General features: G+C 37.6%; 1 protein-coding gene across 2 annotated transcripts in view; it reads right to left on the reverse strand.

The window, feature by feature from the left end:
• GRB14 (growth factor receptor bound protein 14) overlaps positions 1–17,423 on the reverse strand; it is a 57,894-nt gene that overhangs the window by 20,316 nt on the left and 20,155 nt on the right. For both annotated transcript variants that reach the window (XM_072341936.1, XM_072341935.1), the window contains exon 3: positions 4,416–4,572. In XM_072341936.1, coding sequence (XP_072198037.1) covers positions 4,416–4,572 — 157 coding nt within the window. The remainder of the gene's footprint in view (positions 1–4,415; positions 4,573–17,423) is intronic.

Genomic DNA, 17,423 nt, shown 5'->3' on the forward strand with positions numbered 1-17,423 from the left:
CCTGCTGTAGCCTGCAAATCTATAAGCTTCTTCAGGAGGTTTCCAGATAGCAAGTTTAGAGACAATATGCTCATGAAGGCAAATTTTGCCTCAGTACAAAAATATCAAGCTTGCCACTAGCAGAAGACAAAGTACACTTATGATCTACATAGCAAGTAGGGAAAAGTTAAACTTCTATTGCATTTAACTCATTCTTTAAGCCCATAAAGATGGAGTTTAAAGATCCTATACAAAACTTGCATTTGTAAGAAGATCAAATGAAGCAAATGGACAAATCATGCAGCAACCCAGAAAACACAAAAATTACCCCCAATAACACTGAAATAAAGAAGAGTATTTTAAAAGGTTGGACAGGCGGTTCTACTCCAAAACACATTCTTCAATTGCAAGGGGGAGAGACACTAAAGAATTGAAGACCTTACATAAAAGGAACATTTTTTTTCCTTTTCAGAGAAAGCTCTCGTCTAGGATGACATTTAAAACTGCTGAATGCTTGGCATTGTGACATTTAAGAAAATACCATTTCCTCAAGAGTTGCTTCTTGGTACAAAAACAAGACGTTCTGCATCACCCCAATGGGTGGGTAAAGATGCTGTCGTTTTTACTTTGAAGGCATAACATCACCGAATATTTTACAATTTATTCAAGTCATTTTGTTAAAGCAAGTGAAATGCTGAGGTAGTGCACCCCAGAACACATTCCTGCAGTCAAATCAATACACGTTGCCATGAGGAAGCTGCACTTTGGTTTAGTTAGATCATTTTTTTCTCTTCCAGCTGACTGGAGGGTTCCTCCTTGTCTCTCAGCTAGCTCTTCATCTCCACTGTCTGCAACACCACAACCACCTGCCACAGTCTTAAACAAAGATCCTTCTAAACCATGTTAAGTAAATAAAGCACACGGAAGAAGATTCAGTACTGCGCAACAGAACAAATTCCAAGTAGTTTCCTCCCTAGCTACCCAGCTGGAGCAAGGAGGTAGTGAGATAAGCAAAATAAAGCAGGAAATGCTTTTGCCCCATACTATTGCATAGGTAATGCTTTGAGCGTTTTCCCATCTAGGGAAACCAAAAGCCTTCTCACAAGCTGCCTATGTGAACGCAGACAGCTAACACAAATGGGAGAGCAGAAGTGACAGGCAGTTCAGGTGCCTGGCCAAGGGACTCTGGGGTACCCAGGGGAAGCTCAGAAGACAAATCTGTTGAAAAAGCAACAGGAGAACTGCTCGCTTTCACAATACTCTCACCGGAAAAGGAAAACAAGGAAAACAAACAAAGAAAAACGAAAAAAATCAGGGTAAGGAGTATTCCCTCTGCAGAAGGAAACGGCTATGGAAACGGAACTCTCTTTTTTCACTGCCTGCCCTGCACAGGAATAGCAATGGAGGCGTGATTCGGATCCCCCAGGTAAGGACACAGATCATCCAAGGCACTCCCCAGCCATCCCCAGCAGTCCCAGGCGAGATGGAGGAGTACAGCACCATTGAATTCAGTCTCCTGGACTACAAGGCCATCTCCCGGAGCACCGCGCCCGAATCACGCCATGTGCAGCGCTACAGTAACGGATGCCAGCTCCGGACGCCAGCTCCGGATGCCGCCCACATCGGAGCGGCGGTACGCGGAGCGCGGGCGCCACCCGGCGGCCAGAAGGGGCGCGGCAGCGGCGAGCGGCGCCGCAACGCCCCGAGGCCGGTTACGCGGTGGGGGGGGGGGGGGGGGGGGGGGGGAAGGTTTTTCTCTGCTGGGCCTCACTTTCTTCTTTTCTAACCTTCACATGCAGATATCTCTGTGCACAGATGAGGATACGCTTCAGTGATGTAATTAATGTCTATCTTGATTAAAAGCAGAACGCTGCGCTCAGCGCACTGAGATCCTATCGCAATCCTATCTAATTCAATAGCATTCAGGCAGCTGTTAGATATTAAAGAAAATATTTGCCAATCAATAAATTAATTATTAAGCTCTTTGTACTGATGCACTCTCTCACGGTATTTCTCCTTTCCAAACTCAAACACATACATTTAACTTGGGAGCAGAAAAGGACCGTCCACATTTCTATGGATAAAACTTACCAGCAGACAAATAGCAGACAATTCAAAACTAAGCCAGCATTTGATAAATCTTTGTTCAAGCTATTCATCCATTGCTTAAGAATATGCTCAATGGAAATCAAAATCAACATGCAAAACCTTTCCAGAAAAAATCAGTGTCATGAATATAATTCCAGTATTATTCAGTATTATAAAAAGGAAAGGTGCCTACGGTTGTTTCTCTCCTTGGCAAGCAGTGCTGAATTCCCATTGTCGCCATCTAGGAAATTAAATTGCTTCAGAAATGAGCACTTCGCTTCTTTCTAAGATCAAGCCCAAAGCAGCCGGACCACCTGCTGAATGCAGGTCTGCACACCTGCTTGCCAGCTACCACAAGAGCTCCACAATCGTGGGAAAAACAATTTCACTAATGATTTGATGCTGAAATCTCCCAGTAAATCGTTCAGATTGAAGCAAAGGTGCCAAGTGACAGAGTACTCTGCAAATAACCAAACCTGGAGAAACAACGCCCCTGTTACTCTGCCATACTTGTCTGCAATGCATTCTTCAATAGTTACTACACATTACTCAAACTGCAGTCGCACTATAAATTACAGAAAAAGCTTCTAGTATTTATACAGTAGTGCTGTCTAAAGCCATTTTTATACTTCCTCTTCTGCAGCAGTCAGTCATTTACAGTCTCGACTCAGATTTAACTCTGACCTTACTCTGAGCTGGAAGCATCTCGCAACTGATACATTCTGTGCAAAAGGTTATAAATATCTTTGAAATGTTACAAAGCATGAAGAAAAAGAAAAAAAAAAAATAAAAAATCATTTGTGGCTGTCTTCATAGGATAAAGCAGCAGAAAAGGGCAAAAAAACACTTCCAGCTTCTGTAGTTCATCTTTAAATATGACTGTTAAACATAATACAGTTTGAGACTCACAGTCAAGTTTATTTTACATAAATGCATGAGTTCAGGCTCCTGCAGACTCAGTGAGATACATACACGGTGAGAGTTTAATAACACGTTCAGAACATATTTTTAATGTTTGTTTATTTTTATTCTGAACGGGCAGCACTGCAGTTACCAGGTATTGCTGCTCTCTTCAGAGAATTGAGGCATCCAAGGAGTTCTCTACATATTCTGAAATGCAGAACGCCCCCCCATAGATCACACTTCACACCAGTATTGGCTGAGTCTGCCTATGAGGTTGTAGAAAAAGTTCTGGTAACTCTGGCACTGCAGCAGAGCTTAAAACTAATATGAAAATGTTGAGTGATAGGAGACTGAAAGTATCCATTTTTATGGCATGAATCTTGCTAGATTTTTCTGTTGTAATTTCCAATCAAAAACCAAACACATCAGAATCCCAAACAGTAGTACGGTGAAAGGAAGCCATCTGATTAGAGTACCAATTTAATTATACATTTTGTAGCAGGCTTCTGAATTCATCTTTTGCTGAGTGCAGGCTTTCCTGTGCCCTCTATTGTTCAGACCTCTGCAAACATTCCAATTTTCTCTGTATTTAACTTGCCTTAATGTGCTTTATACTGCAAAATTATTCTATATGTTACAAGACGTAACACAAACCAGAAGTTAAAATTAGAGTCATAATCTGAAACCACATATTAGATCTTTCAATTGTACGTCTGCACAATACACAGAGAGGTGGGCTGTTTTTTTATTTTCCTCACTAGGAAAGTGGAAGGAATTCAAAGAGTTTCATTTCTAGCAACTTAGAATACTAAGCATAAAATCACCTCAGCACAGCTCTCTGGTCTGCAACTGTAAGTTCAGAAGAGTGGTTTTGTTTTGTTTTTTCCCTGGACCATTTCAAAAGTCACGATAAATCTGGAGAAACTGGTTACAATGAAAAATAGATAGCTTTCTCTGGTGTTGTTTGTGAAGACTTGAGCCCTACTGTCCAAAAAGGATAGCACAGAGTGACCATTCTCTGTCCTTGATGTCAGATTTCACTCAGACATGCTGGGAAAAAGAAATATTTTATTTGCAGTAAAAATATCCCACCTCTTGCTAGAGATAAGCAGGAAATACCAGTGAAAGGGGGAGAATTGCCAAAGAAAAGCAAGGAAGAGCAAGGAAGAATTTGCAAAGAGAGCCTTAATGGTCTGTGCCTTCCAAATCTCTCTTACAGATGCAGATGAAGCAGTGTGAGACAAGTTCACCGTCACAAAATTCACCTTACTGGAATGCTATCAGAAAATAAGGGAAACAGAAACAACATCCCCTCCTCAAGAACAGATTCACACACATTCTTTCATCTTTTTCTCTCCAAGCTTATTACAATTACACCTCTGTGTAATTAAAAAACAACAACAACCCACAACTTTACTGTCAAACTGTTGTACAGAACATCTTACCTATACCCGTATGAGTAAGTTCTTCAAACAGTGTCCAGTTGTGGTCATCAATATAGTGGTTCTTCAATATCAACAGCTGACATACATCCCTGGCTGTTATATCACATGGGATTTCCAAAGCTTTGCTACTGTCGTCTTCACTGTATACTTTAATTACCTGCAAAAAATTAAAAAAAAAGCTGAAATATCCATAAATTTAATCTTCAGTCCAGAATCTACAGAATAGATTGGTCCATCCACTTTAAAACAGTTGTAATGGACTGGTAAATAATCAATAATCATTTATCAATGACATAGATGATGGCTTCGAGTGCACCCTCAGCAAGTTTGCAGATGGCACCAAGCTGAGCAGTGCACTCAATACATTGGAAGTAAGCAAAGCCATCCAGAGGGACCTGGACAGGCTGGAGAAGTGGGCCCATGTGAACCTAATGAGGTTCAACAAGACCACATGCAAGGCATTGCTCTTGGGCCAGGGTAATCCCAGGTGTTTATACAGAGTGCGTGAAGAACTCCTTGACAGCAGCCCTGTGGAGAAGGACTTGGGACTCCTGGTGGACAAGGAGCTGGACATGAGCCAGCAGTGTTTGCTTGCAGCCTGGAAGGCCAACTGTGTTCTGAGCTGCACTAAAAAAGGGAAGAAAACTGCACATATACACAGGTACAGAACCAAAAACATCAATGTGGGAAACAACCTCCACATGGAGAAGAGGAAAACAAAATGTTCTGAAAGATGTACATGCAAAAAAAACATAGTACATAGCAGACAATTTTTGTTGTTTTTCTTTTTATCTCAGTAGATTAGAAGTTTCTTTATTCTGCTACAAATGCGTGTCGAGGGAGGAGGTAACAAGACAATCTTTCATGACATATCTTTGTCATTTTGGCTATTAAATTGCAGTAAGAAAGTTGGACTGGTAACAATGCAGCCTGCTGGCAGCATGGTTGTAACCCATCCACAACAACTTAAACAACTCTATGCCAGACACACAGAAACTGTGGTTTGCAGTCAAGGATAAATCAGCATGAAGTATATAAATTCCTGCAGTATTTACGAGAATTCAAAAGCATGGCTGAGTACACTGTGAATGGGGTGGCGAGCTGCACAGTTGAGTAGACAAAACAGCCTTCCAGACTAAAGCATGTCCTACTCTGGAAAGTACTAAAGTGCATGGACAGCTTCATTAGTCTTCTGATAAATCTCTGCCAGGATGAATCTAAAGAAATGTATAGTCTAAAGCGCCAGAAAGAGACACTATAGAAGGGGAAAATAAGATTGTAGTGACTTTCTAGATGTATCTCCACATGCTTTCATTTATGAAACCACATGATGAGAAACCACATTGGTACACTGGCTATGGAAACTGTCAGTACGCACCAGAAACTACAGTTTTCTGCAAGTACTCATCAAGTTAGGTGTTGGGCTTGCTTTACAGCAAGAGCACGTACAGCCCATGCCGAGGCCCTTGATGGATGATTTCTAGAGAAACTCTTTCTAAAAGGGTTAAGAGTAGCAGTGCAGATGGCTAGATTCTTATTGCTGGAGAAATAGAAAAAGCCTTTTTAAAATGCTGAAGACAGCAACACAAGTCATGATAATGAGGTGCCTGCAGCCATTCAGCTAGGGGAAAGGAAAGCCTTGGAGGTGGCCTTGGACTACAGCAGCACAGCTAAAACAAAACAAAATAACAACAAAATAGAAGAGTTTGTATTCTCTGAGAGTTTTCTCACTGAAGTTTCTCAGCATAGCGACATAAATCCTGTGTAAGTATTGGACAACTGCTCACCCCAGCTCACAGCTATGACATGTGCTACATTGTAAAATACATGCTTTGCAATTTTTTCCCTTCTTAGCAAAGGATTCAAATATGGCAGGAGACAACAGACAGGCAGTTACCTAAAAGACCCTTCTGAACTTTTTTTTTTTACAGTTTTAGTTTAATGAATTGAATGGGATGGTGTAAATCTCATCATTTAGAGTAACCTTTGAGGGATTTCTATTAGAGAAAGTTGCTCAGTCCACATTTTCAACTGTGTCAAGTGTGAGATTTGCTGGGAATGTACTTGTTCCAAAGGGAGTGAAACACATGAAAAAGGATCAAATCAACTTCCAATTTTTCCTTGCAAATGTGTTGCAACAAATACTTCTCTTCCAAGAAGATGATTCCAGACTTAAAAGACTATGCTAGAGATTCAATTGTGTTAATCTTCTATAAAGATAAGAATGCTTGAGTGGCTACTTTTTTATTTTTATTAACAGTTACCATTACACCTTAGCTTAGCCAGTCATCCTCTCTTTCTTTTTTTCCCTAGAAATTTTCCCAGAAAGTAGCACACATGAAAAGAGCTTGTACTTGAGAGCAAGCTAATATTACCATTTTCATCACCATACATTTTAAGGCTTACTCCTAAAACCAGCTGTGTAATCTCTCTCGTCTATAACTATTAGAAGATTGCAATGAAAAAAAAGGCTGCCTCAGTCATGTTCGTACAGTCTTTCCCATCTAATTTATAAACAATGGTGATTTCAGCCCTTCCCAAGGCCAGAAAAGAAAAATAAATAAATAAAAATAATCTAAATACTCTCCATTTAAGTCACTAGCAGTAAGAAACCAGCAACCCCAACATCTCCTTAAAAGAAGAAAGCATAAATCTGAGCAGGACAAGCATCAATAATTTTCACTGCCTACAGACCTTTTAAAAGTCAGCCAGATTCCCAGAAGTACCTTTAATTTCTCCAAATATTCTATTGCTAAGAAATTTTGCTTCAAAACAGAATATATTATTCTATGTTACTCATCATCTTAACTCAGAATGTAGAATAAGCGTTTCAAAATTGAACTCATGATTTAACAAAGAAAAGGGAAAGAAGACAGTTATAGTACAAAAATCAGAGGAAGAAGAAAAAAATCAGAAACTGATTAAAAGAAAGGTGTAAGTAAAAGGGCATATAAAGCAATCAGTGTGTAATGAGCAGTGTGTAATGAGCAAATAAAGGCTGGACTCAAGTCTCTCAAGCTTTCTTCCACATTGAACCAACCTCCCCACTACAATAATTAAATAATGTGTTTCATAGACTTTTAAGACAGAGCATCCAAGTCTGATTCTTCAGAATTTTCAAGCCATCTGTTCTGGAAGTTCCAATCTGCAGAAATGACATAAACATATGGAAAGACCATATCCTATATTGAGCAGTTTCAAATTTCAAACTCTGCGTCCTGAAGTGTGAAAAAGGCCAGGTAAATCCAACAGAAAAAAGAAGTTTAGAACACACGGAGTCTGCATTTGGGTGCCTTCATCAGATGACCTGGAAGTTATAGGATTCTGATTGATTACTCCTGGACAGCCATTAAGACTAAGATGGTCAAATATCAAGCCACTTTTATTAATAAATACACTAGTATCTAATTTGAGCTTGTAATTTTTACAATATTCTACCCCCATAAATAAGTAATTGTACATTTTATACTTATATTAAAAAAAAAAAAAAATCAGTCTAATTTATATCAAATGCAGTTACAGTATGCAAAATCAGGCCCCAAAGAGTCTTATCATCCAGGGCGCTGGATTTCTCCAGAGTTCCTGCTAACTTCTGTCAGGCTATCTGCCTGAAGCACTTGTTCTCCAACTTCTAACCTTGCCCCCTGCTAGATAATATTTTTGTTTGGTTTGGTTTATTTCTCCCATTTATTTATCTTGGCAGAGGGCAAGAAAATTTGAAGTTCATTTGAACTACAAAGGAAGGTTAGGAAATTTCTAGCATCTTACACTATTTTATGACTTCTAGCAATAGGATTTTAGAGACCCTCCTTTTAAGAGAACCAGGAAATTTTGAATTCATATTAAAGGACAGATTAACTCATAACTGGCTAGACAGAAAAATACAAAAAAGGGGGGAAAAAAAAAAAAAAAAAAAAAAGCTTTTGGTAAAGTTAACTACAGGAATGCAAGACTTTCCTCTCAGATATCCCAGCATGCAATTAAAAGGTCAGCTCCAGCATTCATCCAAAAGGAGAATTTCTAGGCTGAAAGGATTTCTACAGTTTGCAGAAATCTACATCTGCCATTTAAAAACGTTTACGAAAAAAACTTCCAGCTTTTCCTGTCACGACATAAAACACATGAATTTTTTTCTGAGATTTATTGAATAACTGCTCTGTGGAATATCTTGTTAGAGGTACTAATTACTTAATTAAGACACCACCACCAAACACATAACTTTTAAAGTACTACTGTGGTAAAGTAACAAAAACATTTGAGATTTCCTGTAGGCGATACTAAGCTTTAAAATATTCATTTTTCATCTGAGTTTCGGTAAGTCATCATTAGTCCTTCACTTTCCTTGTAGTGTATTGGGCATGGGAAATTAAATCTGTTTTTGTACAGCAGAGTAACAGATTGAACTCATTAAGATTTGTAAGGCTCTTATACTTCCTCATGACTACTGCTTTAGATGTGTAAATATGTGGTATTATATAAAAAATGAGGTTCAATTATGCAGATCTCCTAATTATAATAAGCTACGTACAGAAATATACCAGCAAAGTTCTTTCAAACAAAGGTTATGACAACTACATTATAATGTTAGAAAAATAGCAGAATGAGTGCAATGCTGACTTGCAGTCATCTCAAAGACAACGTCAGTAAAACTGAAGAGAAACAAGGTTTGAAAGACAACAATAAAGTTAAAATAATAATATCATTATTTAATCCTGAAGTTTATACATGCACTTCTTCAGGACTAAAAGCAGTTATAAACAGCAATAAAAGCTACAAAATATTTGAGATTTCTATATAAAACTGATCAAAGGGGAAGGTCTAGAGAAAGCAGCTTCCATACTTCGGACAATTAACTCAAAGTACAGCTATTTTTAGAAAAAAAAAGTGATACTCTTAAAGCAACTACAGTTGGACGGTGCTTTGCTGAGTTACTATAAATAGATCATTAAATACCAAAAATTACATTGTAAAGTTTATCACACTTTAAATAGTAACTACAGTAATAAATTACATACAGATTAAACACTGAAAGTGAAACCATAATCAGCCATCACCAAAATGAATCAAGAGTAGCAAATCCCAAGGAATCTACTAAAAAAATGTAATAAAGCCCTTTAAAAAATGTACAAATTTACATGGAAAGTGGGCAAGACGTATAGGACAATTTATTTAAATAAAAGTCTCAAATTATGAGGTTTTCACCAGTATGGGTACCCCAAAGAAAAGCAGGATTCCAAGTGCAACTTGTAAAGTGCATATGAAAAACTAGGAATTTGTGTGGGAATTTAAACAACATGGACAATAATAATAATAAAGTAGTAAAATTCCATGGAATAGCATTACATTATTGAGCAATGCTAAATGTGTACTTTAACATCTAACATGGAAGCGTATGAAAATACTCCTAGCCATGAGAAAGGCAAAAGTTTCCTTGCTCCTGTCCTCTATGTATCACTTATTTACAATCAGCTAATAAAATGTAGATCACTTTTCAACCTCAGTGAGTGGCACATATGAATCCCTGGCTATTTTAAACCCAGTACATAGATATGCAGATCTTGATTATGGAGTTTTACATCTCATCCACTAAAAATATATAGGAGGGCCACTCCAAAAGTAATGTCTGCTGTTTTATTATGTTGGCCCACGCTCTGAGAGGTAAATATTGGTGGTATGGCAGTAGAGGTTGCCCTTCCCCACCAATATTCCATTACACTTAGTTGCCATGAGACAGATGGCAGCAGAGGGGCAGTCTGACAAAATGGTGTCTGACACAGAAGTGCCTATGAAACAAAGGTGCATCACTGAATTGTTCCATGCAGAATAAATGGTACCCACTGACATTCATCAATGCTTGCTGAATGTTTACAGAGATCAAACAGTGGATGTGAGTGCAGTGAACTGGTGAGCGGTACACTTCAGTGGCAACTGAGGGTCACCTCTACAGGCGCAGATTTTTATAACTGTGGCATGCAGGCTCTTGCTTGTCACTGATGAAAATATATATTAAATGGTGATGACTGTGCTGAAAAAGAGTGCTTTGTAGCTGAAAAGTTACTCTATTAAACAGTGTTATTGAGCACTTTCTGGTTCAGTTTTCATGGAAATAAATGGGAGGCATTACTTTTGGAGTGACCTGCATTAGTAAATGATGAAGACAATGCAGTGAAACTTGAGCAGAATTCTCTAAGCAAGGGAAAGGAATTTCAAAATTCAGTGGAGAATATGACATAATCTATCCTTAGAACACACATACATTTGTAAGCAAGCTCTGGTCCCCTATACTTACGCAACACTACATCTGAGTGTTACAAAATCCCCATGCTCCCTTATACGGTTGAGTTATACCCAGACAACACAGTTCACAACACAAAGATTAAGTAATTTAGGCCAAATATACGTGTCCTATCCCTTGTTATCTTCCTTGGGAGCTACCAAAATTTCTCACAAAATGCATAGACAACTGCTGAACTAACTAGCAAGGCACAAAACTCATCTTGCTACTGGCTATGATTTTCATATTTTTTTCCCTGGAAATCAAGTTCTTCATCAAAAATGCTGAAAAGCAATATGGGTCAACTTAAAGAACAATATTCATACTGGACTTGATTATTGCATAGAGGTTAATAAGAGTGTACTTTCAAGTATATTTTTCTTCATTAAAACTTAATTTAGTGCTAATGAAATAGGTAAGACAAGTGGAGATGAAAAGCTTATGAGTCCTATTAGTAAACTTGTGCTATTTAACATCTTCAGTCCTTTCCTTCCACACTGCCTCCTAAGTTTTAACTTTATATGTATTATAATAACTCACAGGTTTGTATTTTGCTCTTACTTTACAATAACAAATCTTAGAATACAAGTATCATATGCTGATGGACAAACACCCAGTTAGACGAACTGAAATACTACAAGAACAGTTAGATGAAGTGTGGACTATTTGACAGATAAACAACTGGTTCAGTGGTCACAGCTAGTGCTGTGGCCAATGGCTCTATATCTACGTGAAGGTCAGCAATAAGATGCCCCCAGGATCCATCTTCAGACAGGTGCCACTCAACATTTTTAAAAGTAATATAAATCATGGGATCAAGTGCACCCTCAGCAAATAGTGGTGAAGTTGATACCACAGGAGGAAGAGACACCATCCAAAGGGACCTGACAAGCTTGAGAAGTAGGCTCACATGAACCTAATTAGGTTCAACAAGGCCAAGTGCAAGGTGCTGCACTTGAGCTATAGCAATCCCAAATATATGTATGGACTGGGAGAAGAACTCACTAAAAGGAGCCCTGTGGAAAAGGACCTCATGGATGAAAAGCATTACATTAGCTAGCAGCGTGATAGAGGAAATTAGAGTGTGGTGAGGTGCTGGAACAGACTGCCGGGAGAAGTTTTAGATGCTACACTCCTGGAGGTGTTCAAGACCAGGTTGGATGGGATCCTGGGCAACCTGATCTAGCACCTGATTTAGAGGAAGGCAAATGTACCCACAATATGGGGGTTGAAACTAGATGACCTTAAAGATCTCTTCCACTGTAAGCCATTTTGTGATTTTATTACTCAGAAGAAGTGATGGAAAATCATACTAGAGGACTCAAAGAATCTGACTTGAAGAAGGAACTTCAGTATTTCATTTCTTAAAAAAAGTCTTAGAAATGGAAAATGAGAATATAAATGGTTCTCAGTACACCAGTGTGCATTATTCCCCAAACTAGAAACATGATAGAATTTATCTACAAAATACTACATTTTCCAAAGAAGTCATGTATGAAGATTGAAGGAGAAAGGGTTTTTAGTATATAGCCACTAAAATATACTCATGGCTCTTGCTTTCTGTGCACTACAAAGTTAAGGGCAGAAATTTATCAGTCTTATGATTGAATAGCTTGTCCCTATTTGTGTCAAAGCGCTAACATTATTTAAAAGAGGCTTTTTGTATTTAATAGTGCAGTTTGTCTAACATACCCTTCACTTGTCAGAGATAAATAGAATGCTGTGTTCCAGCACAAGAGAAAGAAAATCTGTTACTGCCGCGTTCTGGCTGCACTATGTGTTTCTGAAGAGATACAGGCTATAAAAAGAAGTACCTATTGTTTCTACCAGGGTTTTCAACCTATGTTGCTGGTTTCTCAGCAGAACAGATCTCTTGATGAAGCAAAGAAGACTATGTCTCTAAATAACACCAAGTTTGCCAGCTAACCCAAACTACTACAGGAACACAGACAAGATAGTGAGCATCTGGGCATGGAATTTAGGCCTTGTAGGTTGTTTACTGCAAAAGAGGGTCACTAAAACAGGTCCTGTTAGTAGCTCTTTCTGGAACATTTCCTGGACCAAACCAGACCTCTTCCACAAAGTGAAAATGCAAGTCTGTCACCCTCTTTCTCCACTGTCATCCACAAATAATCTCTACAGTCACGTCAACTTCCAGAACAAGTAGCTATCTTAAAATCTGCAAGTACATTAAGAAAGATGACTGAATTCTAGGGAATTCATCCATTCATAGCTAACACAATATTTGTATACTCCATCAAACAAGCTTCTGAGGCAAGAATGATGTTATGATGCAGAATACTGATAGCAAAATTACAAAACAATGACAAGAAGTTTCCCTGGAGACTTTCAAGATGAGGCTGGATAAGGCCCTGGGCAGCCTGATATAGCTGTGGTGTCCCTGCTCATTGCAGGGGAGTTGGAATGGATGGCCCCCTGAGGTCCCTCTAACCCTGAGGATTCTATGTTTCTATGATTCTAAATAAACACCTGTAAAAAGTTTCACAAAGTTTTTAATATTATCAAGAGGAAGCAGGATGTTGCTCTTCATCTTATTATACTGTATGAAAGACAAAAAGGGCATGGTTGGTGCTTATATATCTTAAAATGACTATTTTTCAAACTATCCTTATAAAGAGCTGCTTCATACATGAACACTTTGTGTGTTTCCAGATATTTATAAAAGGTGTCCATTTAATGACACCATTATGATGTCACTTAAATTGCACTTATGTACGATTTCCAGACAAGCACATTGACCTTTCATCTAGAGGAACCCAAACGCAAAACTGAAAATTTCCTCTCACACTCTTAGCCTTGCAGACAGACATTGCTAGTTCTCAATACAATTTGACTTAAGTAACCACTCATACCTGGTGGGAGGTGCGCATGTTGATTACAGAGGGACACAAATTCAGTCCAGAAAAAAATAGCTGGAATAAAGATCCAAAAGCATCTTGGAAATTGCTGAAATCCAGCATTTAATCTAAAATAGATTCTCCTTTTCTAATCATTCTTTTAGTATTCAATTTATTCTTCTAATCATTCAATCTAAGATTTCTTTCTGAATAAATATTTCTTCAATTTAGGAAAAACAATGTAATCCCTTCAAGAATCACTGGACAATATAGTTCCTGCTTCACATTGAGCTACAGTGTTCTATAAAGTTCTCAGCTGCTGTGAAAAAGAAAAACACAGAATTGTTCTTACACTTTGCATCCAGCATCAGATGTATAAGTACTCTTCTACTTATCTACATACATAGCACTTCTGCAGATGTTTGTCTTTAATAAATAACTAGTCTGTAACAGGCTGTAAAACAATGTGCTGAAAACATTATGATCTTTTAAATCTAATGTCTTAAAAACATTTCTGGAGGAGCACAAAGGTATTTGCACAAAACAACAACAACAAAAAACATTTAATTGTGTTAGATTAATTATACATCTAGTTTATAGATAATATACTAGATTTATAAATCTAGTCATAATAATATCCAATATGGATAACATCCTATGCTTTTTAAGCAAGTCATTTTTCTGCCTGTGCTAAAAGATTCTTAGAATCTAAATGAGGCTCTGTAGCTTTAGTTAAAAATATATTATTTGAGAAAAAAAAAACAACATATCAACTGTGATAAGTGCTTCCTATCAAATTTAAAACAGAAAGTGTGAAGAAAAAAAAAAAAAAAAAAAAAAAAAGACATTATTTATTTGGAATATACTACTTAAAGCTAGAATTCAGCACAATCAGCATGAAGACACTACATATTAGGATAAGAAACTGAGAGTGAATTAGATCTCTACATTTCTAATGTCCATGATAAATGTATTTGCACTCACAAACACATATTAACCTTACAAGCAAGACTCTCTTGCCTGCTGCCTGCCTTCCTTTCTTCCCTGTGGTATTTCTTCTCCAGAAATTAAATTAGTGCTACAGAAATAACAAAGAGAATCTTCTGAATAGAGAGAAGAGATACATTTAGGGAGACATCTATAGACATAGATATAAACATCACAGCAAATCTGGTCAAAAAATTCGGCACTGATCTGTGAGCTCTCAGTGAGTATAAAGATCTCTCAGAACTTTTTCAGCTGTGTGCAATCCAATAGCTACCCACCTAATGCAACATCCTGTGCTGCTTCCTCTTCCCATCTCCATTATCTTTATTTTGGGCTTGCAAAGTGCACAGTCAGAGAGAAGTAAAGCCAATAATTACTGACTGCAAATTTAACAGTAGTGTGAAAATATTTGTTTTAAAATCAGAGAGAATGCACAGAAAACTTAGTCACTGTGTCTTAGCAGAGAAAGGAAAAAAGCTTAAAATTGCTTGGAGAATGATGCTCAGCTCTCAAGAGCAAAAATAAAATATACAATACAGTTAAAACTGAGTTTCCTAGCCTTCAGAACATTAGATTGAACAAAGTTGCACACCTCTTCCTTCTCACACAACACTATACGCATCTCTGAGCATACGAGAGGAGTCCAATACAACCCTCCAGTACAACACTTCAAGAGCCTAACATGCCGGTAACCCAATAACAGCTGAAAATAAAATAATTAAGAGAACTGAAGATTTGAGACAGGGACAGGGGCGCTGGAAGGCAGGAAGAAAGGAAGTGTAGGGAACCACAGGGCTGGGAGAATGAGAGCTGAGAAGCTAAACTTCCAATATATTTTTTTTAAATACTGTTTTAGAAGAGTCTAGCAGAGATTCACATCCTGCACGTGTCTGAATCTGAAAAGTAGATTATGATCACATAATTGAGATTGAACTATAACCTAATCTTTACACAACAGTAATGCTAAGAGTGTGTTTCTGCAGGCTTCCCTTGCAACCCAAACAATAAAGTAATCATACAGACTAACATAAATCCTAGATCAGTAAGAGCTATGAGACTTGCTGGACTCATGCCATAACAAGTACATGATGCATCCTGTGTGAATTGCTCATGAGTACCATTTAATACCATAGCAGTATTTCAGTGAAATTTCATACCTCACATCACTGGTGTATTAAAAGCCTCTGAGTAGCAGAAGAGTCTGTTAACAGTGATCTAGGCACATTATGCAGCAATGGACTTGGACTTACAAAAGATATCTACACATTTACCAAATAAATCAAACTAACAAATGACTTAGAGTCAGTTTGAACTAACTTTTTGTAAGTTAATACAACTGGCTTAGAGGTGACATATTTCCATAGTTCATGTGTATTTTTAACTTTACTGTTATTGCTGATGCACCGAATTACTCAGGGCAAACCTAGTACACACAGCCAAAAAGATTTTACATTGTTCCCCCAATTGAGTAAGATTAAAACAAACAAAATAACAAGCCAAAGCAAAGCAAACCAAACAACTTCAACAAAAAAAAACACAAGAAAACAGTGGCAACTACAAAGCACTGTACAGTGTTACCTTGATTCCCTGAGTGCAGGAACCACACACCACTAAGATGCAAGCCAGAAAGAGTGGAAAAAAACCCAAAGTCTATATAAGTGGACTCCAATCAGCTTTCATTGAGATCACTACTAACAGTATATTAAAGAGGTTAATTTCAATATTCTGAAATGCAGACATGTTATATTTAAAAATTATATAAGGATGTGATCAAAATCAATTTCTTTCATAAAGTACGGAATCATAACAGAGAAAAATAAGCACAGTAACAAATATACTTAAACATGCATATGTGTGCACACAAAAATATTTTAAGTAATGAAATTTTAAAAGCTGCATTTATCAGAAAGCAAAAATTCTTACTAGTCAAGAAAAACAAAATAAGAAAAAAAGTAAATATAAGCATATTTATTTAAAACACAGTTAATCTACTCTAAGCAAATGCTTTAACAACCCATACTAAAGAGAGTTACAAGACTAGTTTAAATGCCATACCCATTTCTGCAGAGTTATTGGCATAACTGCAGGCAGCGTCGCTCTTCTTGAAAACAAACTCATGTCTGCTTTTCTTAGTACTTGACAACATTCACTCAGGTGATAACATGAAACAGAACAAAATACTTTGCAATATTCCTTGACGTCTAAATTCTCATCACCCCAATCCTGTAGAGTCAGTGCAGAGAACAGAGTCAGGATGCAGTTAATGCCCCTCTGTTTATGCAAATCCAGTCCTACACAAAGGCACTTATGTAAGGCCCTGGGGTCGGACTAACCAGAAATCAACCAACCAAAGAGCTTAAAAACTTGTCTTCTGTCCTTGGGAAGGCTCACACTGATATCTCTGTCTATGAAAACAAGCAGGACAGCACACATTTCTATCACTAAGAATCCTGTTTTCACTGTCCTAATAAAAACAGCAACAAAAATACTCAAAAACACACCATTAATAATAATTTAAAATTAAATAATAATAATAAAAAACACTAAAAATAAATAAGTAAGAAGCCTCTTAAAGACTGCATTCTGCCAGTGGTTATTGAGTGGTTATAGCAGTGAACTTTTTTTTTTCTGGCCTCTTCCAAGAAATAAAATACATTTCTCAATCAGTGCTCCTGGTTGTAGGGCATCAGAAAGGTAACGGAGCATAAGAGCACTGAATCCATTCTATGATTCTTTATCAAAGAATCACTGTCTTCAAAGCAAAGGCAAAGATCTCCTTTTGCTTAAAGTACTTTCTTCAAAGCAAAGGCACAGATCTCCTTTTGCTTAAAGTAATGCAGTCTAGAGAAAAGTATGAGCTACAAGAGAAAAAATTATATACTTGCATCT

Source organism: Excalfactoria chinensis, chromosome 7 (assembly GCF_039878825.1).
Source record: "Excalfactoria chinensis isolate bCotChi1 chromosome 7, bCotChi1.hap2, whole genome shotgun sequence".
NCBI classification, from domain to species: Eukaryota; Metazoa; Chordata; class Aves; order Galliformes; family Phasianidae; genus Excalfactoria; species Excalfactoria chinensis.